The sequence below is a fragment of the Schistocerca piceifrons genome, chromosome X (genome assembly GCF_021461385.2).
Source record: "Schistocerca piceifrons isolate TAMUIC-IGC-003096 chromosome X, iqSchPice1.1, whole genome shotgun sequence".
NCBI lineage: Eukaryota > Metazoa > Arthropoda > Insecta > Orthoptera > Acrididae > Schistocerca > Schistocerca piceifrons.
Window position 1 is genome coordinate 349,258,310 of NC_060149.1, and position 17,502 is coordinate 349,275,811.

At 37.7% G+C, this 17,502-nt stretch overlaps 1 protein-coding gene across 2 annotated transcripts in view; it reads right to left on the reverse strand.

Annotated features, from left to right (window-relative positions):
- LOC124721695 (katanin p60 ATPase-containing subunit A-like 1) overlaps nt 1-17,502 on the reverse strand; it is a 202,182-nt gene that overhangs the window by 39,975 nt on the left and 144,705 nt on the right. For both annotated transcript variants that reach the window (XM_047246779.1, XM_047246780.1), the window contains 3 exons: nt 12,994-13,297; nt 4,960-5,181; nt 2,150-2,292 (listed from right to left, as the gene is read on the reverse strand). In XM_047246779.1, coding sequence (XP_047102735.1) covers nt 2,150-2,292; nt 4,960-5,181; nt 12,994-13,297 — 669 coding nt within the window. The remainder of the gene's footprint in view (nt 1-2,149; nt 2,293-4,959; nt 5,182-12,993; nt 13,298-17,502) is intronic.

Here is a 17,502-nt window from a genome sequence, read left to right on the forward strand (position 1 = left end):
GCAAGTGCTTCAGCAATTGATACTGATAACGAGGACTTCTATACTTTTTTGGGTGGATAGGGGGAAGGTGCCAAGGGGAGTGCATTAATTTTGACCTTACACTGATGCTTTTACAGGTGTCATTACTCAGACAGCATGAAGAGTCAGGTAATATAAAAAAAATCTTTTGTGCACCCCACAAACCATCAACTGTCTTGGTAACAGCTTCTGATGTGTAGTGCACACCTGACACATCTAGACAGACCCTAGATTTCTCTACTCTATGGTGCAATTCTAAGAATTTGTAGCCTAACTTGTCGCAGAACCTCCAAAGTCAAAGTGATTCAAGCCGCCTTCTCAACTGAGAACCAGGGGAAATGCTGCAGAATGTATGTCTGTGAAAATGGCTATTCTTTTCAGGCTTTCCTTCCAGTCGTGGAAGGATTCAAGTATGATTTTGAAGCTTGCCTGACAAGCACTGTTTGTTCAAATATGCTCCACAATACACAGTTGTCTGTTCCCTCAATGGGTGCTTGAACGGCCTCCTCAGAATGTTGAATGGGCATACGTGTGGAGTGCGTGTGGTGATCCTTCCCATCCTTTGCTGAAATTTTTCTAAGGGTACAAGTATTCCTGTATGTTATAAGTGTCAGTGCTTAATAGACCCCATACTCTTTTAAATTTTCTCCCCTTGACATGATACACAGCAGATTACTAAATAAGTGAAGTGAGTCTTACTGGCTCAATTTCAGTTTCAGTGAAAGACAGAACCTTGAATTCATTGGTTGGGGGTGGGGTGGGTGGCTGTAAAACCTTGAGTTCTCTCTGGTCCCTGTCTCCTCTGTACAGGGCCCTGAGACCTATCACACCATCCACAATGGCGAGTAGTGATAGATCCTGTACTTGCTGTAGAGGAAACAGGGGAGGATTGTATTCGAGGTATCATTGGTATCTTTGGTACATGTTTCTCTGTAGCCCTCCAAGAACACCTGTTTGGTGCAGCTCCAGTCATCTAACAGTTGTCAGATCTGTTTCCAGCTGTCTACAAACAGTAAGTAACTCATCGCAGGCCTGAGAACAACATTCGCAGTTGAGCGTATTGTGACTCATGGAACATTTCACAAAAGAGTAAACTTATAACTTTAAATGAAGCTTGCTGATTTGTGTTTAATTTTTGGATTTGTTATGCTACAAGTATTACAAGTGCCCATTAAGAACTGAATCAATTAACACCCAAGGAAGACATTTCTATTATGACAAAAGAAAAACCTGGGATAAAATCTGCTGATTTCCTGAAAGAATTTGTTTTCTGGGATTACACTCACTAGCAAACTCAGCTAACTAACTAAAAAATAGTGGACACGTGCAGTGCACAGTCTGTTATTTTTCAGAGTGTTTTCAAACTTGTTCTTATTTTGAGTTTTAAACACCAGTGGAGTAGTTTGGCCTTTTCTGTGACAGAATGAAGCACTTTTTGTTTCAAGGAAAAAATCTGGTCAGATATTCTTTAATTTATAGAGTAGCAGTTGTAGTGACGAAGATTGCATAACAGCTGGGACACCCAAAAATCCAATACACTACCTGGGAAAATATAGGCTATATTTAATATCCCTTGTATTTACTAAAAATACATCAATACTCAACAGATTCTTGAGAGTATCAAGAAATCGGCACCCTGAATCATGTCATCTGAGAGTTTATCAGTTAAAAAAAGTCTCAGATGAGGACAGGAATCTATTTAGTGCCAAAACAGTATGCTGAGGAATGGCACAATAATAAACAGTTACATTTTCTCTCTCTCTCTCTCTCTCTCTCTCTCTCTCTCTCTCTCTCTCTCTCTCTGTGTGTGTGTGTGTGTGTGTGTGTGTGTGTGTGTGTGTGTGTGTGCATGTTTCAAAACTGTTTATTGTATTTTATGTGCAAAATTTTCACACTGTCAGCTCATCTGGAATTCACAACAATGGCTTAGGGACTACATATGTTTCACAATCTCTGCATTATTAATCTTCCAATGTGCCTGTACCCTAACCTTTTTCTATTCTCAGACTCTACTCAAACACTGATTGCAGTGTCAACCAACTTATATCTTCATTCACACAGGCAACACTTGTCCATATAACTTAATTAATGGATGTTTCTTTACCATTTGAAGTAAATATGGTGTTCATACCTGTTAGAATTAAGACCATCCATTTGAATCAACAGTTCTGCCTTAAATCTTCGGGAAGCTTCATGTTCTGAATCTGTACCACGTTGTGAACACAGTGAATCTATTTCATCTATAAAAATAGTGCTTGGGGCATAAAAGTGAGCCTGAAATATAATGCATATTATTAAGGAAATATCTTATTCATTGCAGCAAATTAAAATGTTCAATTTGAAAAACTGGTATGAGTGAGACCCAGAAAACAAAATCACTTTGAAAAATTAATACAAGTATTCAATCACTATTCCAATCATATTGCCTTTTTTCTACATGTCATTATATTTTGAAATGTACATTGTGTATTTGTAATGTAGCAGTATGAGCTGTTAGCCTAGAATATACAGTATATTATAAGAAATGAGTTGATTGGCATATACTTTAGATAAACTTGTTCTACCAATATTGAAACATGTAGGCAACAAATTAGCTTTATGTGATCATATGAACTGAATTATTTGTTATAAAGTACAGGCCACAGCATACGCAGTGGATCTCCTGAAACACTGCTTTACAGAGACACTTTAATGGAGCATTGTGATGTGGAGATGCTTGTGTCAAAGTTACTCTCAACTATTTTTAAATAATTAATATTTTTGATATTTATATCCAGTCTGACAGGACAGTAGCACTGAGCATTTTCCTAACTATGGGTATCAGAGTCTATGTGTACAATGAATATCCTCTTTAGTTTCTTAATATTCAATCTGGAGTTGCCAAACTTGATTATCTATATTTCTAGTTTCACACTATGTTTCACTTTTTTCTGAGTTGTTGGCTACCCTCTCCACCACTTTCGTCTTCTAGTTTTTAAATCTTATCCATTGGTTTCATTATTTATTTATTTCTTATCCTGTGACAATATGACTTTTTTGACTTGGGAACCTGGTTGGGTCTCCTGCATATCTCTTAAATTGCCCCTTTTCTTTCAGCCCTTTCTTCTATTTTAGTCAATAAAGGAACATCTGATTCCAAAGTCTACTATCTTTATCATCTGCTGTTCTTGTGTTTTTCTACTGGAACCTCATAAGTGTCAATTTTCCATTTCAGTTTAGAATTATTAATATTAGTTGAACTGAGAACAAAGAGTATCAACTTAGTTTACAAATTCCAAGGATTTTAGAAAAGGGAAGGGAAGGGAGGAAAATGCATTGAAACCTGTAAAATAAAGTGTGAGAAGGATGATGCACTGAAAGAATCAGCTCAGAGGACATTAAAAAAATCAGAATGTAGCAACAAGCATATCAATTCTGAAGAAATTAATGAAATGCTATTAAAAACAAAATAGTGTACAATGTAAATGCCTTGAAGTTGTTCTCAGAATGAAACATTAAACCTGAAGTAAACTTTAAGCAATAATAAAAATTCCCAACGGGTTAAAGCTTTATGTCAGACTGAAACCTGAGTATAGATCTTTGCTTGCCTTCCACATAAGTCACATAATTTTAACCTTTCAGGAATATTTCTCTGCAATAAATGTTATACTACAGAGTAATAATTTAGTTTTGCCAGCACTGTGATCTAGATTGTTCCAGCTTGAATGCAAATGGAGTAGAGAGTATTAAAATGTACTATTAGAATCTGCACAGTTTCAGTTTTTTAACTCAACTGTCCTGTTCTTGAGATTAATAGCAAATTATACCAAACCAGCTCCAAAAAGACATACTGTGCTGCATGGTTTGTCTGTAGAAATATGCTCTATAATCTCCTCAGGCTCTGTAACACTAACAGTGCTGTCTTCCTTACTAGATGTGTTGAAGACAGGATTCTTCATTATAATGTCAAATGTAAATATATGTAGTGTTAATGACAGTCTACTTTTATGACAGTGATAGAGCTGATTTGTTCTTTATATAATTAGGACAACTGCAAATGAGTATTTTCCCATATACAAAACAGGGCACTACTTTTTAAAAAATCTGCTTACTTCTAAAAAATAAATTATTATCCATGAACTGGAAAAAAGGAAAGTTACTTTATTTAGACCATTATGGTCTATGGTATGCATATTTCTATTGCTCTCTGAAAAACCCTCAAGTTTTGTACAGATTCTGCATTATCTCACTAACATAAGCATAACTGATAAATACACAAACTGCAAGCTTTACTTTTCATACACGTCAGATGCTTACTTTCGAAATTTAGTGTACCAAAGCAACCCAGGCCACTTTTGTTCCTATATTTTTTTTCTTATGCTGCATACACTGCCATTGTCTTCAAATGTCTGAAATACAGCTTTTCAACTGGTTCTATAACTTCATTGTTAATTTGTACAATTTTTTTCCTGTGTACTGATTACAAATCATTTGCAGGCAAACAACACAATGTCATCAGCAAAATGAAGGTTGTTCTGTTACATTCCATTAACAAATATTTTTCACCATATGTACCTGAAAACATCACCTAGGGCTGCTGTGAATAGCATCGGTGATACAAAACTCCGTACATGCTTCTTTTCTCAATTTTAAAATTCCCGTTATCCTGGTTAAATCTAATGATAGTCATTGCAGTGGTTTATGCATTCATCAGCATAATAACATAGGTTGAATCAATGTATTGTCTGTCAAGGACTGTCAGAAGAGAATTTACTGACATTAAATTTATAGCCTTCTCAAAATCTCTGAATCGTAGGCAAAGTGCAACTACTTTCATGACTTATAAATGGTTGATTGTGCTATACTGACTTCTAAAACCAGATTGCTACTTTGACTGATTAAAAGTGATTTTTATGCAGTTAGTGAAAACTTAAGTGAATTTCCATTATTGTATAAGCGTACCATTTCAAATAATAGTCGCACAAGCTTTTCTGAGTCTCCACGGTATTTTGAGGTAAGTGTTGCTGAAGAAATATTGAAGAATGTTGAACCACACTCAGTTGCAACTGCCTTAGCCAACATAGTCTTTCCTGTTCCTGGAGGTCCCACCATAAGAATTCCTTTCCATGGTCTTCTTATTCCACGGAAGAAATCAGGCATCAGCATTGGGAGTACCATGGCTTCCTGAAACATAGAGTGCTTTTTCAGCCTATGTAAATGTCAATATGCCATTCACTGGTCAGTAATTGATGATTATATAGAACATTCATTCTGGAAGTTCTCCATTTATCAGAAAGAAATGAGTTTGTAAATTAATAATAAAGTAGATTTAATGGCAATGTATGTTCCGGAAATAGAAATAATTTCACTTGACTGATGCATGTTCTTTGAGGATCTTGGAAAGAATATTTGTAACATTCTCATAGTGGATTTTTTGGCTTCAAAATTAAATTAGTTACGCCAACTTTCTCACTGTATGTCCTACTCAGTTAAGTAACTAAAAATATGACTCAATTAAAATAAAGTAAGTAAAACAGATTTCTTAATAGCACAGGTTTACAGAGCCAGTTTTTCTACAACAGAATATTTGCATCTGTATGAGGTCAGATATGTATGCTGATGGGAAACTGATTGCTACCACATTGGAGTAATAGCACTTTTGTTGTTTCACTGAATTGAGTGTTTCAGTATGGTACATGACTGAAATGTAGTCAGACCATGCACTGGCTGTACACAGAATAGCTGCACACAGAAAGGCAACATGTTTGACTGACAAGTGACACAAGTCAGATGCGAGGGACAGCTTCATCCCTGAAGCTATACAGCTACTGGAGCTTTCATTGGCCACAATTTCCTGTATATACAGTGGCTATGTTGATCCAGGTAATACTGCAACTACAGTTATCAAAATTTAGCTGGTAGGGATTTCCATCACTGGGCTGAGAATTTAACCTTAGATAGACAAACCACAGCCCTCCAGATCACTTGCTATTTTTGTACACAATATTTGGGAAACAATACCATCAAGACCTATCGCATCACCATAAGGTACAAAAACCGCCATCACACAATAAACAATTTGCAAACCACACCTCGCAGACCAGAGCAATTAGCATAAGGGCAAAAACATTGCAAATGGATGCTCAACAAAAGGTAAAAGGTCACTAAGGCAGATGAGTTCCAGTACAGAATTGCATATTTCAAAATGTGTGTGTAATCCTATAACGATCAAGATGCAGTCTAATAAGTGGTAGTCTCTTCATGTGATGAAATTCATATGAGACTGAACGTGACCTCTGGTGCATGTACTCCTATCATTCATAGGCTAAGGATTCAGGTAGTGGCTGGCAGATCATGTGTTTATATTTGTGATTTATATGATCCTACTGGAGATATGTATTTTCAGCATGATAATAATACACCCATCAAAAAAAGTTTTGCATCACCTCGGTTCCAAGAGTTCCAGAACCTGTACAGAAAATTGGAATAGAGATCAACATAAACATAATTTCTGCCCTTTTTATTGCTCATAAAGACCACATATTGCATGTTGTACCACCACACAGCGAGACCTTCAGAGGTGGTGGTCCAGATTTCTGTACACATCGGTAGCTCTAATACCAAGTAGCATGTCCTGTTGCATTGATGCATGCCTGTATTTGTCATGGCATACTAGCCACAAGTTCATCAAGGCACTGTTGGTCCAGATTGTCCCACTCCTCAATGGCGATTTGGTGTAGATCCCTCAGAGTGGTTGATGGGTCTCGTTGTCCATAAACAGCCCTTTTCAATCTATCCCAGGCATGTCAGTAGGGTTCATGTCTGGATAACATGCTAGTCACTCTAGTTGAGCAAAGTCATTATCATGAAGGAAGTCATTCACAAGATGTGCACGATTGGGGTGCGAATTGTTGTCCATGGAGACAAATGCCTCGCCAATATGCTGCCGATATGGTTGCACTATCAGTTGGAGGATGGCATACACGTATCGTACAGCTATTACAGCACCTTCCATGACCTCCAATGGTGTATGTCAGCCCCACATAATGCCATGCTAAAACATCAGGGAATCTCTGCCTTGCTGTACTTGATGGACAGAGTGCATTCAACCTGACTGGGTTGCCTCCATACAGGTCTCCGACGATTGTCTGGTTGAAGGCATATGCGACACTCATTGGTGAAGAGAACATGATGCCAATCCTGAGCAGTCCATTCAGCATGTTTTTGGGCCCATCTGTACCACATTTCATGGTGTCATGGTTGCAAAGATGGACCTCGCCATGGACGTTGGGAGTGAAGATGCGCATCATGCAGCCTATTGCGTGCAGTTTGAGCCGTAACACGACGTCCTGTAGCTGCATGAAAAGCATTATTGCACATGGTGGCGTTGCTGTCAGGGTTCCTCTGAGCCATAATCTATAGGTAGCAGTCATCCACTGCAGTAGTAGCCCTTGGGTGGCCTGAGCGATGCATGTCATGAACAGTTCCTTTTCTCCCTGTAACTCCTCCATGTCCAAACAACATTGCTTTGGTTCACTCTGAGACTCCTGGACACTTTCCTTGTTGAGAATCCTTCCTGGCTGAAAGTAACAATGTGGACATGATCAAACTGTGGCATTGACCATCTAGGCTTGGTTGAACTACAGATAACATGAGCCGTGTACCTCCTTCCTGGTGGAATGACTGGAGCTGATCAGCAGTCGGACCCCCTCCATCTAATAGTCACTGCTCGTGCGTGGTTGTTTAAATCTTCAGGCAGGTTTAGTGACATCTCTGAACAGCCAAAGGGACTGTGTCTGTGATACAATATCCACAGTCAATGACTATCTTCAGGAGTTCTGGGAACTGGGGTGACACAAAACTTTTTATGATGTGTGTAAATAACCACATCATCACATCATCACATCACTCTTGAATGTTGTCAGTGTGGTGCTCTATGGATATTAGAGTATGGTCTGATTTCAGTCCTATTGAGCAAGCCTGGGATTCTACACATCATTAGACTAGTTTCCACTAGATGTGAATCATCAATCAGTAAGAGTCCATGGGGCAACTAGTCTCTTGCAAACCCCATGCCATTACAAGTGTCCACCATCATCATGGTACTGTATGTTACTAAGGAAATGTGTATCATTCCATTACTCTTCAGTGTCTATTTCATTGATGTATACATCTTCATAAACAATAAATAATGCACAGTATGTGAATGTCTAAGTACCTCCACACTTGTTCTCCTATATCTTAGTTCTTCATCATGATCATAGATGTTAACCTCGAAACTTTATTATTAGGCTTTTTGCTGACAAATTTTGTGTATTGTGCTTATATGCAAAGTTAACCATCTGAAATGTTAGCCTGTCATCTGAAACATCAGGAACTTTATGCCATACTTTCTAAAATGAAAGCAGCTTCTTGTACCTTTACTTATTTTCTTCAAGTGCTACTAAACACACTTAAGAGCCAAAGAAACCAATTCACCTGTCTAATATCATGTAGGCCCCCCAAAAGCATGCAGAAGTGCCACAACACAATGTGGCATGGACTTGACTAATGTCTGAAGTAGTGCTGGAAGGAATTGACACCATGAATTCTGCAGGGCTGTCCATAAATCTGTAAGAGTACAAGGGGGTGGAGATCTCTTCTGAACAGCATATTGCAAGGCATACCAGATATGCTCAATAATGTTCATGTCTGGGGAGTTTTTGGCCAGCAGAAGTGTTTGAACTCAGATATGTTCCTGGAGCTACTCTGTATCAATTCTGGATGTGTTGGGTGTTGTTGGAATGCACAATGGACATGAATGGAAGCAGGTGATCAGACAGGATGCCTACGTACATGTCACCTGTCAGAGTTGTATCTACACATATCAGGGGTCCCATATCACTCCAACTGCAGATGCCCCATACCATTACAGAGCCACCACCAGCTTGAGCAGTCCCCTGCTGACACGCAAGGTCCATGGATTTTTGAGGTTGTCTCCATACCCATAGGCGTCCATCTGCTTGATATAATTTGAAATGAGACTCCTCTGACCAGGCAACATATTTCCAATCATCAACAGTCCAATGTTGGTACTGACTGTCCTAAAGCTTTGTGTTGTGATGTTTCATTGAATGGTTCACACCGACACTTGTTGATGGCCCAGCATTGAAATCTGCAGCAATGTGCAGAAGGATTGCACTTTTATCACATTGAACAATTCTCTTCAGTCATTGTCGGTCCTGTTCTTGAAGGATCTTTTTATGGCCCAGCAATGTTGGAGATTTGATGTTTTACCGGATTCCTGATATTCACAGTACACTCGTGAAATGGTCATACAGTAAAATCCCCACTTCATCACTACCTTGGAGATGCTGTGTCCCATTGCTCATCTGCTGACTACAACACCGCATTCAAAGTCACTTAAATCTTGATAACCTGCCATTGTTGCACCAGTAACCTATCTAACAACTGCGCCAGACACTTGCTGTCTTATATAAGTGTTTCCAACTAGAGCACTGTATTCTGCCTATTTGCATATCTCTGCACCTGAGCATGCACACTTTTACCATATTCTTTGGTGCTTCAGTGTATATTCTGTTAATTTAATAACTGAGGTTGCACACCAGGGTTGATATTTTGAACAGCAAAAGATTTTAAAATTTCTGATTTTTTTTACACATTTGTAAATGTATTACTGCATATTTTTCTTTTAACCACTATGCCAGACATAAACATTGTGTTTATAACTCGATGTCTACTGACACATGTTATGCAAGGATGTTGTTCGTTGGGCAGGTGAACTGACAATCTCCCATGATATTCTTACCATTATTTTACTTTATCTTACAAATCTTATATTATGCAATTGAAATCAGTTAAAAATGTTACAACTACTGGTTAGAAATAGATGTCAATGGGAATACAATAAATGAAACTCTATGTAAAAGTCTAAGCGTTCAGATGGATAATAAACTGAGTTGAACCAGCATAAAGGGTAAGTTCTCCAAAAAGCTCCTATCTGTCTGCTTGGTATTTGAAAATCCCTACCACTGTGTAATCTGCAGATTGTGTTTACATACTTTCATTCAGTACTGCACTATGGTGCAGTGACATAATTTCCTGGGACAGTGCAGGAAAGGTTAAAAAAGTATTTTTTCTAAGGGCACATGCAGTTAAAATATTTTGTAAAGTTTCTAACCAAGCATTTTGCAGAATCCTCTTCATAGACTCTGGGATTTTTATACTGGTGCACCAATAAATTTACTTCCTAACATTATTTGTGGTTAATAATAAGTGCAAATTTAGACTACGCATACCTGGCTAGGGTTCAAAATGTATGTGTCAGCCATGAATGTTAGCAGTAATATTGACACAGTTCATAGTAGTTATGTTACTTTCTGAAATGACCATAGGTCTCACAGAGGTCTAGGTAAGCTTTTACATAATATCCACCACAATCAATTTATGCTACATGGTGCATGTGTCATGAAGAAATTACCATGAGACAGTTTTCCCTAACATGTATGAATCTGGCAGTGTAAGACGATAGATAATGTTTAAATAAACAGCAATCCTGTTACAAATATGTTAATGTAGGATATGATGTCCTTTGATTTTTCTGATACCCCGAGCTGCTCACTTGGTAGGCATAGGAACTTTACCTACATATTGCTGTAAACACTGATAAATGTTTAGTCACTGCCAAAGAGTTTCAGAGGACTGTCATCTGCAACAATAATTTCACACTAAATGTTTAATTTTTTTCTCTGTTGCTATTGCCATATTGTTGAAAAACACTAAAATTTAATTTATGCTGACTGGTCTAAGCTATATGACATATCATGTTTTTACATGTCACCTAGAAAGCAAGAGCAGCTTTCCATATTCATTATCGAATGAGTTATCAAGAATGAAATATGGATCACATCAACATTATATTCAGTTGATAAAAAGTTGGTTTCAGTATAAATTTTGTAGTCTGATCAGCCTGAAGTAATTACATGCAGAACTGTGAGTAGTATAAATGGTCTATTTTCCCTAGCTTACTATTACTCTGTGAAGAAATGAGATCTATCTGTTTGTTGAGAACGGAGAAGGTCACTCTTCCAGGTGAAGCACCATACATTAGTATTTGTGATTATGGGGCAACTATTCACAAGTCTGAGCTGCAAGAGATGGCTGTCATGTATGTGTGAGGTGTGCTTGCTTGTGTGAATGAATGTGTGTGTGATTTCTTATTAAAAAAGGCTTTGGCCAAAATCTAAATGTGTAATAATATTTTCATTGTGCCTGTCTCCAGCTCAACATGTCATCTTTATGGTGAGTAGCAATCTATCCTTTTCTTATACAGCTGATATTTCAACCTGGTGTTTCCATTGTTTTATACATGAGTGATTTCAGTTCAATAACCTATTCTTCATTATGAATTATGGGAATATTCTGCATCTAAGAAAAAATAAGGATTTTTTTAAACCAGTATGCTTAGAATACTATTAGAAATTCCTATGCGTCTTATGTGTGATTAACATATATGTATTCCCGAAGAAAAAAATTAATGTTTAAATTGATATGATTCCTAAAGTAGCAAGATTATGAAACTGTGAGACTCCAACGTGTTCAGAACCCATACCATCTGTAACTTCCAACTAAAGGACAGATCTTTTACACAGATGCAAAACGTTCTACATAAATGGATAATGTCCATATAGAACACCCAACATTCCTACATTATCCTTTGTCTGAACTTCAACAATATTATGTAATCTGCCTAGCTCCTTCTGCTTTCACACCACTGACTCTGTCACACTGTTCTTCTTTTTTCTTCCTATTACTATTCCAGTCCTCCCTAACATTGGTTCTATAGACTGATATTTTTCTGAATACCTCTAAATTTTATGTGTGTAACTCACTTTTTACATTAGTATTTATTTAATTTGATATTTATTTAAATATTATGTTTTTATTTTGTTCCAGTATCCAAAGCAATATATCAGCAACCTCAAAATTATGTTTATCTTCCTGATAGCCTTTTCGTTTGAGGAAACGATGTCTTACCGCTCAGCAAGTGGAAATCTCCATTTTTTTGTGTGCCTTACTGTCACTCAGTACTATTTTTAAAGGCAAATTGTGTCTGTCTCTACATAATTGCACATCATCATGAGAAACATTCATTGTCTTGCTAGTTAGTGATGATTACATGAAGTAGTAGTGGAAGGCTAACTATGTTATGTACTTAATTATGGAGACAGGAAATGGCGTATCCCATTTCAATGAAATACTACTGATAAAATTCAGCATATACAGGAGATTAAAAATGAGTATGGCTCTGGCAAGGCTGCATTGGCAAAGCATATACATGAAATTCAGAGATGAATACTGTAACTCCCAATAGCATGTCTGGTCCAAGTTAAAGTTTTTCAGAAGATTTATAACATAGAATGTTAAATTTTGGATGTTCTTTCTGTGGAAAGTTGTTAAGGAAACTTTTGAACATCGGTGTGTTATGGAATTTGGTTTTACTTTGTTGTTTTTGTACCTGTAAGGGAAAATCCACATGAGCAAGATAAGAAGCAGTAGGACACACATAGGTCTCATCATGCTTCCTCTACATATAGAACACAGGAGGAAGAGAATGGTGGTCGTGTTAAGCAGTACCTGACAGCCACTAACCAGTGGCATGAAGAGTGCAGATGTCAATCAATATCCAGGGCACCTGAGATGAGGGTATTTGCTCTCATGTCTGATGCAATGATTTAGTATTAAACTGTTCTTTTTATTAAGCAGGAGATATAAAACATAATTTCTGATACCAAACATCCAGAGTGTATTTTAAATACAAAAAGTTATTCAAGCAGTAGAGAAACATTTCTCATGTACACCTTCTTCTGGTTTTTTAATACTTTCATCATATTTTGCTGAAATGTTTGATTATTCTTGAGTTGTGTTAGTAATAACATGTAACTCAACAAAATATTACTGTCTAAAATAAGTGTGTAACTGAATATTATTCATCACCTGAAGTATTGCTTTTGCTTCGCTCAGCCCAGTGACACGGTTCCACTGCACATTAGGATTTCTATGAATGATATCCTTTTCAAGTGTCTCTACAAGATGCTGTTCATACTGGGCAGCCTGGAACACTTTTGGTGGGGTTTCATGAGAATCACTGTCTTGTGAAGGTGTTGCAGATGGTAATGAAGGCGGTCCCTCATTGCTCCGTCTTACAGGTCCTTGTGTTTTCACGCTCACTGCTGCTCCAGGATGTGACCGCTTTGTCAGGCATGGAGTGCGGTCCATTGAATGAGACATCCTGGATCGGCTACAATGAAAGAAGTCAAAAGTCTTAATGAAAAATTTACTTGGTGAAATTGTAATGACTTATTGTTAAATGTGTAATGAATTTAGATATTCACTAATATAATACTATGACAACTAGCTCGAAACTGAAGTTATGGTACGCATTTTTGTTTATAAGAATTAATTATGGAGCACATTTATGATTCAAACTTTCAGAAAATATTGATGGTACTTCTTTCCTATCTTTCCACATTTTCAGTCATTGCAAAATTTGTGGGAATCAAAATTCAGACACATCTTAACCACATTTTCATTAATGAATAGCTTTCTAAACCATCTTAGAAGAGGTGATATACTGTGTGAGGGTCAATTTAAACATAGGACAATGTAACAAACTCTTAGTCAATGAAGAACCATCAAACACAGTGAAAACATGAAAGTATGTGACAGTATGGCTTCATGAACTGCCAGTAATGGAGGAGATGCATTGCAGCTTGAGAATCACTAAGTAAGAAATGGTGCTGTCCCTTAACTAAAAGTGGCTCATGTCAAAAGTGTGGCTGTGGTGGTATGCTCCTTCAGAACTACTTTTAATAAAAAAAAAAAAAAAAAATCCAAACTTAGCGACATTAAAACTATATTATAAACTGTACCATACAGATATGAGTTACTGAATATTAATGACAGGATATAACCCTCTATGGTTGTGCTTCACAAGTTTGTAAGCTTCCAATACATTGTAAAATAGTGCTGTGACAATTTGTTGAATCACTTGAGCAATTGCATCTTGGGAATGTGGAAACATTTGTTTCAGCTCTTCATACTTATTATGAATGATCTTACAAAGGGTAAGCTGTGAACTTTTAAGAAATTCTACAAAAAGTGGATAATTTTGAGAAATATCTGGATAAAAAATTACTATGGTAGATATTATTCCAAAACATTGTGATTATTTTCTTTAAGAATTACAAATTTGTTAACTTAGGCATTCACAAGAAAAGTTGTTTTTATATAAAATCAGCCCTACAGAATTTTATGCAGAGAAGAGTAGTGTATTTGCTTGTGTGGCACACAGAGCAGATGGAGAGGGTGGCAACAGTTACTTGAGTGGCTCCTTTAATTATACTGCAGCTGTTTTGTGCTAACAAATATGTGAGCTACAAGAAACATTTCTGAAAATGGTAAGGTTTTGGCTTTTATCTCCACATTTGCTCTGCAGCATTATTTAAAATTGTTTCTGCGATACTAATTTTCTGTATACCTTTTATGTAGCTCTCAGAGATGAGTTGTCCATCAAGACAATGTTAGACAATAAGGAACTGTTTTCTGGACTTCCACAAAAGATAATGGTTATACAGGTCACAAGTATCTCATTATTGTGTATTTCCATGTGTCAGAAGAGTGTATATACACTGCCTGACAAAAATAGTGAAGCACCCAGTTGGGGAGGAGGGAACAAAACGAAACTTCATGGGTTGAGAGGGTATGTGATATTATTTCAGTGATTACAAGATTGGGGCAAATTTACAAAGAAGTTGACAGTAAAGTGGACCCACCTATCAGTATGACATTGCACTCTCTTTTGCCTGGCTTTATTTACTGATACAATTGTCAAGGGTGTCATAAAGCCATTGTACCCTCTCCAATGGCAAGTCATTCCTTGGTATCCTGGATACTGGCACTTTGACAGAGTTGATGTCTCAGCTGGTCCTCAGCATTTTCTATCAACAACAAATCTTGATGTTGCTAGAACAGGAATACCTCAACATCACACAGAGACTTCACAGAGGCACTTTCCATGCGTGGATGAGAATTGTTCCGTTGAAAAGTAGCACCACAATACTGTAGTATGAGTGGTAGTATGCGAGAATGCAGGATGTCTGTTATGTACCATTTTGCCATCACAGTTCTGTAACCAGTACCAGCTACGATGTAAAGTCATACCCGATGGCTCTACACACCATGATGCCAAGACTAATACCACTATGCCTCTTCAAAACATTGGAAGAATGGGACATCTTCCCACGTCACTACCATGCTTGTCGACGATGATCATCTAGCCTAGCGCATAATCATGATTCATTGCAGAATACAATGTGACATCTTTCATCAGCAGTCTAGGTTCCATGTTCATGGCACGTCTCCGAACACTGCTGTTTGTGTTGTGGCGTTAATGGGAGCCTACATATGGGAAAGTAGTTCCCTAGTCTGGCTGCTGCTAATCACTACTGAATGATGCAGGATGATAAAGAACATTGCAGGGAATCCATTACTTGTTCTTGTATGGCAGGCACAGATGTGGAGGGGTTACAGTGTGCTTCATGCACTAATGAACTACGGTGGCAGTTCTACCTGTCACAGAGAATTGCAACTATAATCTTTTACACAAACACTGGTGTTTTATATGTTTGACAGCCGACCATGTCTTCTGGGTGCTTCACTGTTTTGTCAGACAGTATATATAACTACTAAGAAGCCAACATTTAATTCATCTGTAAAATCATTTCTGTAAAAAATAAATAACACTGTATAATATACTATAAAAAACTTGACCAATATGTCTTTTTATCAAATATCAAAATATCTTATATCATACCCTTGTATATTACAAATAGAGCACATACAATATTTTGATTTTATTGATCAATAATTCTGTCCACAAAGAGTTCAGCTCATGGGGAAAGATATCAGCTATCCTCATAAAAGAGCACTATTGTCACTTTGGAATTCTGTAGATGACATAGAACTAGTAGCAGGCACTCATGTGACCATCCACCATTGACAAATCATTTCAGGCAAGTGATGTCAGTTGTACGAATCACTGCAGTAAGCTAGGTTGAGAAGGAGATGTGACAGAATGGAAAAGGAGATATTGTATTTGGATGTGCATACAACCACACTGTGACTGATGTTGCCCAGTTTGTTAGTGTATCAATGTGGAATGTCGAATGTGTTTACAGGGAATAGTGTACTATTCACAGCCAAGTAACAGCATTTTAACTATGGTCATGATAAGGTCTTAACTAACAGGGATGTCAATGATGATCAGTTTCAAACTTGCCAGGAAATGGCATCAGTGAATGCAGTTTCATCTCAATAAGTTGTGAAGGGAGTGCAATGGACATTTAGCGTAGGGTGGTACCTCACAAAAGGCCATTACTCACAAATGCACATAAATCTACTTAATGAGCCAAACAACACAGAGGAATGGAGGCACATAGTGTGGCCTGATGAGTCACAGTTTCTCCCCTTTTCAAATGATACAAGGTGCTGAGTGCATTGGTGGCTCAGTGAGGCATTTAAACTATAATGCACTGAGGGTGTAGGTCAGGATGGAGGTGGTCCTGTGATCTTCGAGGGATGTTTTTTTGTACCATGGCTTGAGCCCATTCATTCAGGCTACGGATGTATATTTCAGCATTCTTGCCAAACAGTTATCTTCCTTTCTTCTATATATTCATGGTGATATGTCATGGACACTACCATCTTTCATGATGGCAGCAGCTATGTTCACAGGTCTGCAAGCATATGTTCCTGGTTTGATGAACATTCAGGGACCCTATCAAACCTCAGCTTATAACAGACCAGAAAAGTTCTAACAAAAACTACCATATCACACAAGTATACCACACTGATTGAAAGAAACCGGAAAATTAATAGGTACATCTTTCTACCAAATTCTGTGACAAGGATCATTTTTCCACACAAGTGACAATATGTCATTTGCCACCCCCCCCCCCCCTCCCATTTTTCCACACAAGAAACATTTCATGCCCCCTTTCCCTTCTACTTCCCTTGCACGTACATTACCTGCCAAGCTGCAATTCCTTGGGCTCTTCATGAGACCTGTCAAAATAAACCTAAATCTACTGAACATGGAAATGGATTGGTTTTGCTACTAATTATGATACACTCTGTGTCAAATTTTTCACAAGAGGCACCTCTAGTGTGCCTCAGCCTGGTGCCCCAAGTGGCCCTTGGACCTTAAACAGGGCCCTCCTGTGGCAACGTAGAGATTATGACTCAGAAACATCCAGACGTGACAGAAATCTATGTAATGGGGAGAGTAAATGATTTTGAATAAACTTACAAAGTTTGTGGAAGTGACCTGGTATGATAAGATATCAGTAGTATGAAAAAGGCAACACCAAGTACTAGTACTGAACTAAGTGTTATTAGTGTTCTATGCCCCACAGAAAATTGGATATAGGTAGATGAGTTAGTTTC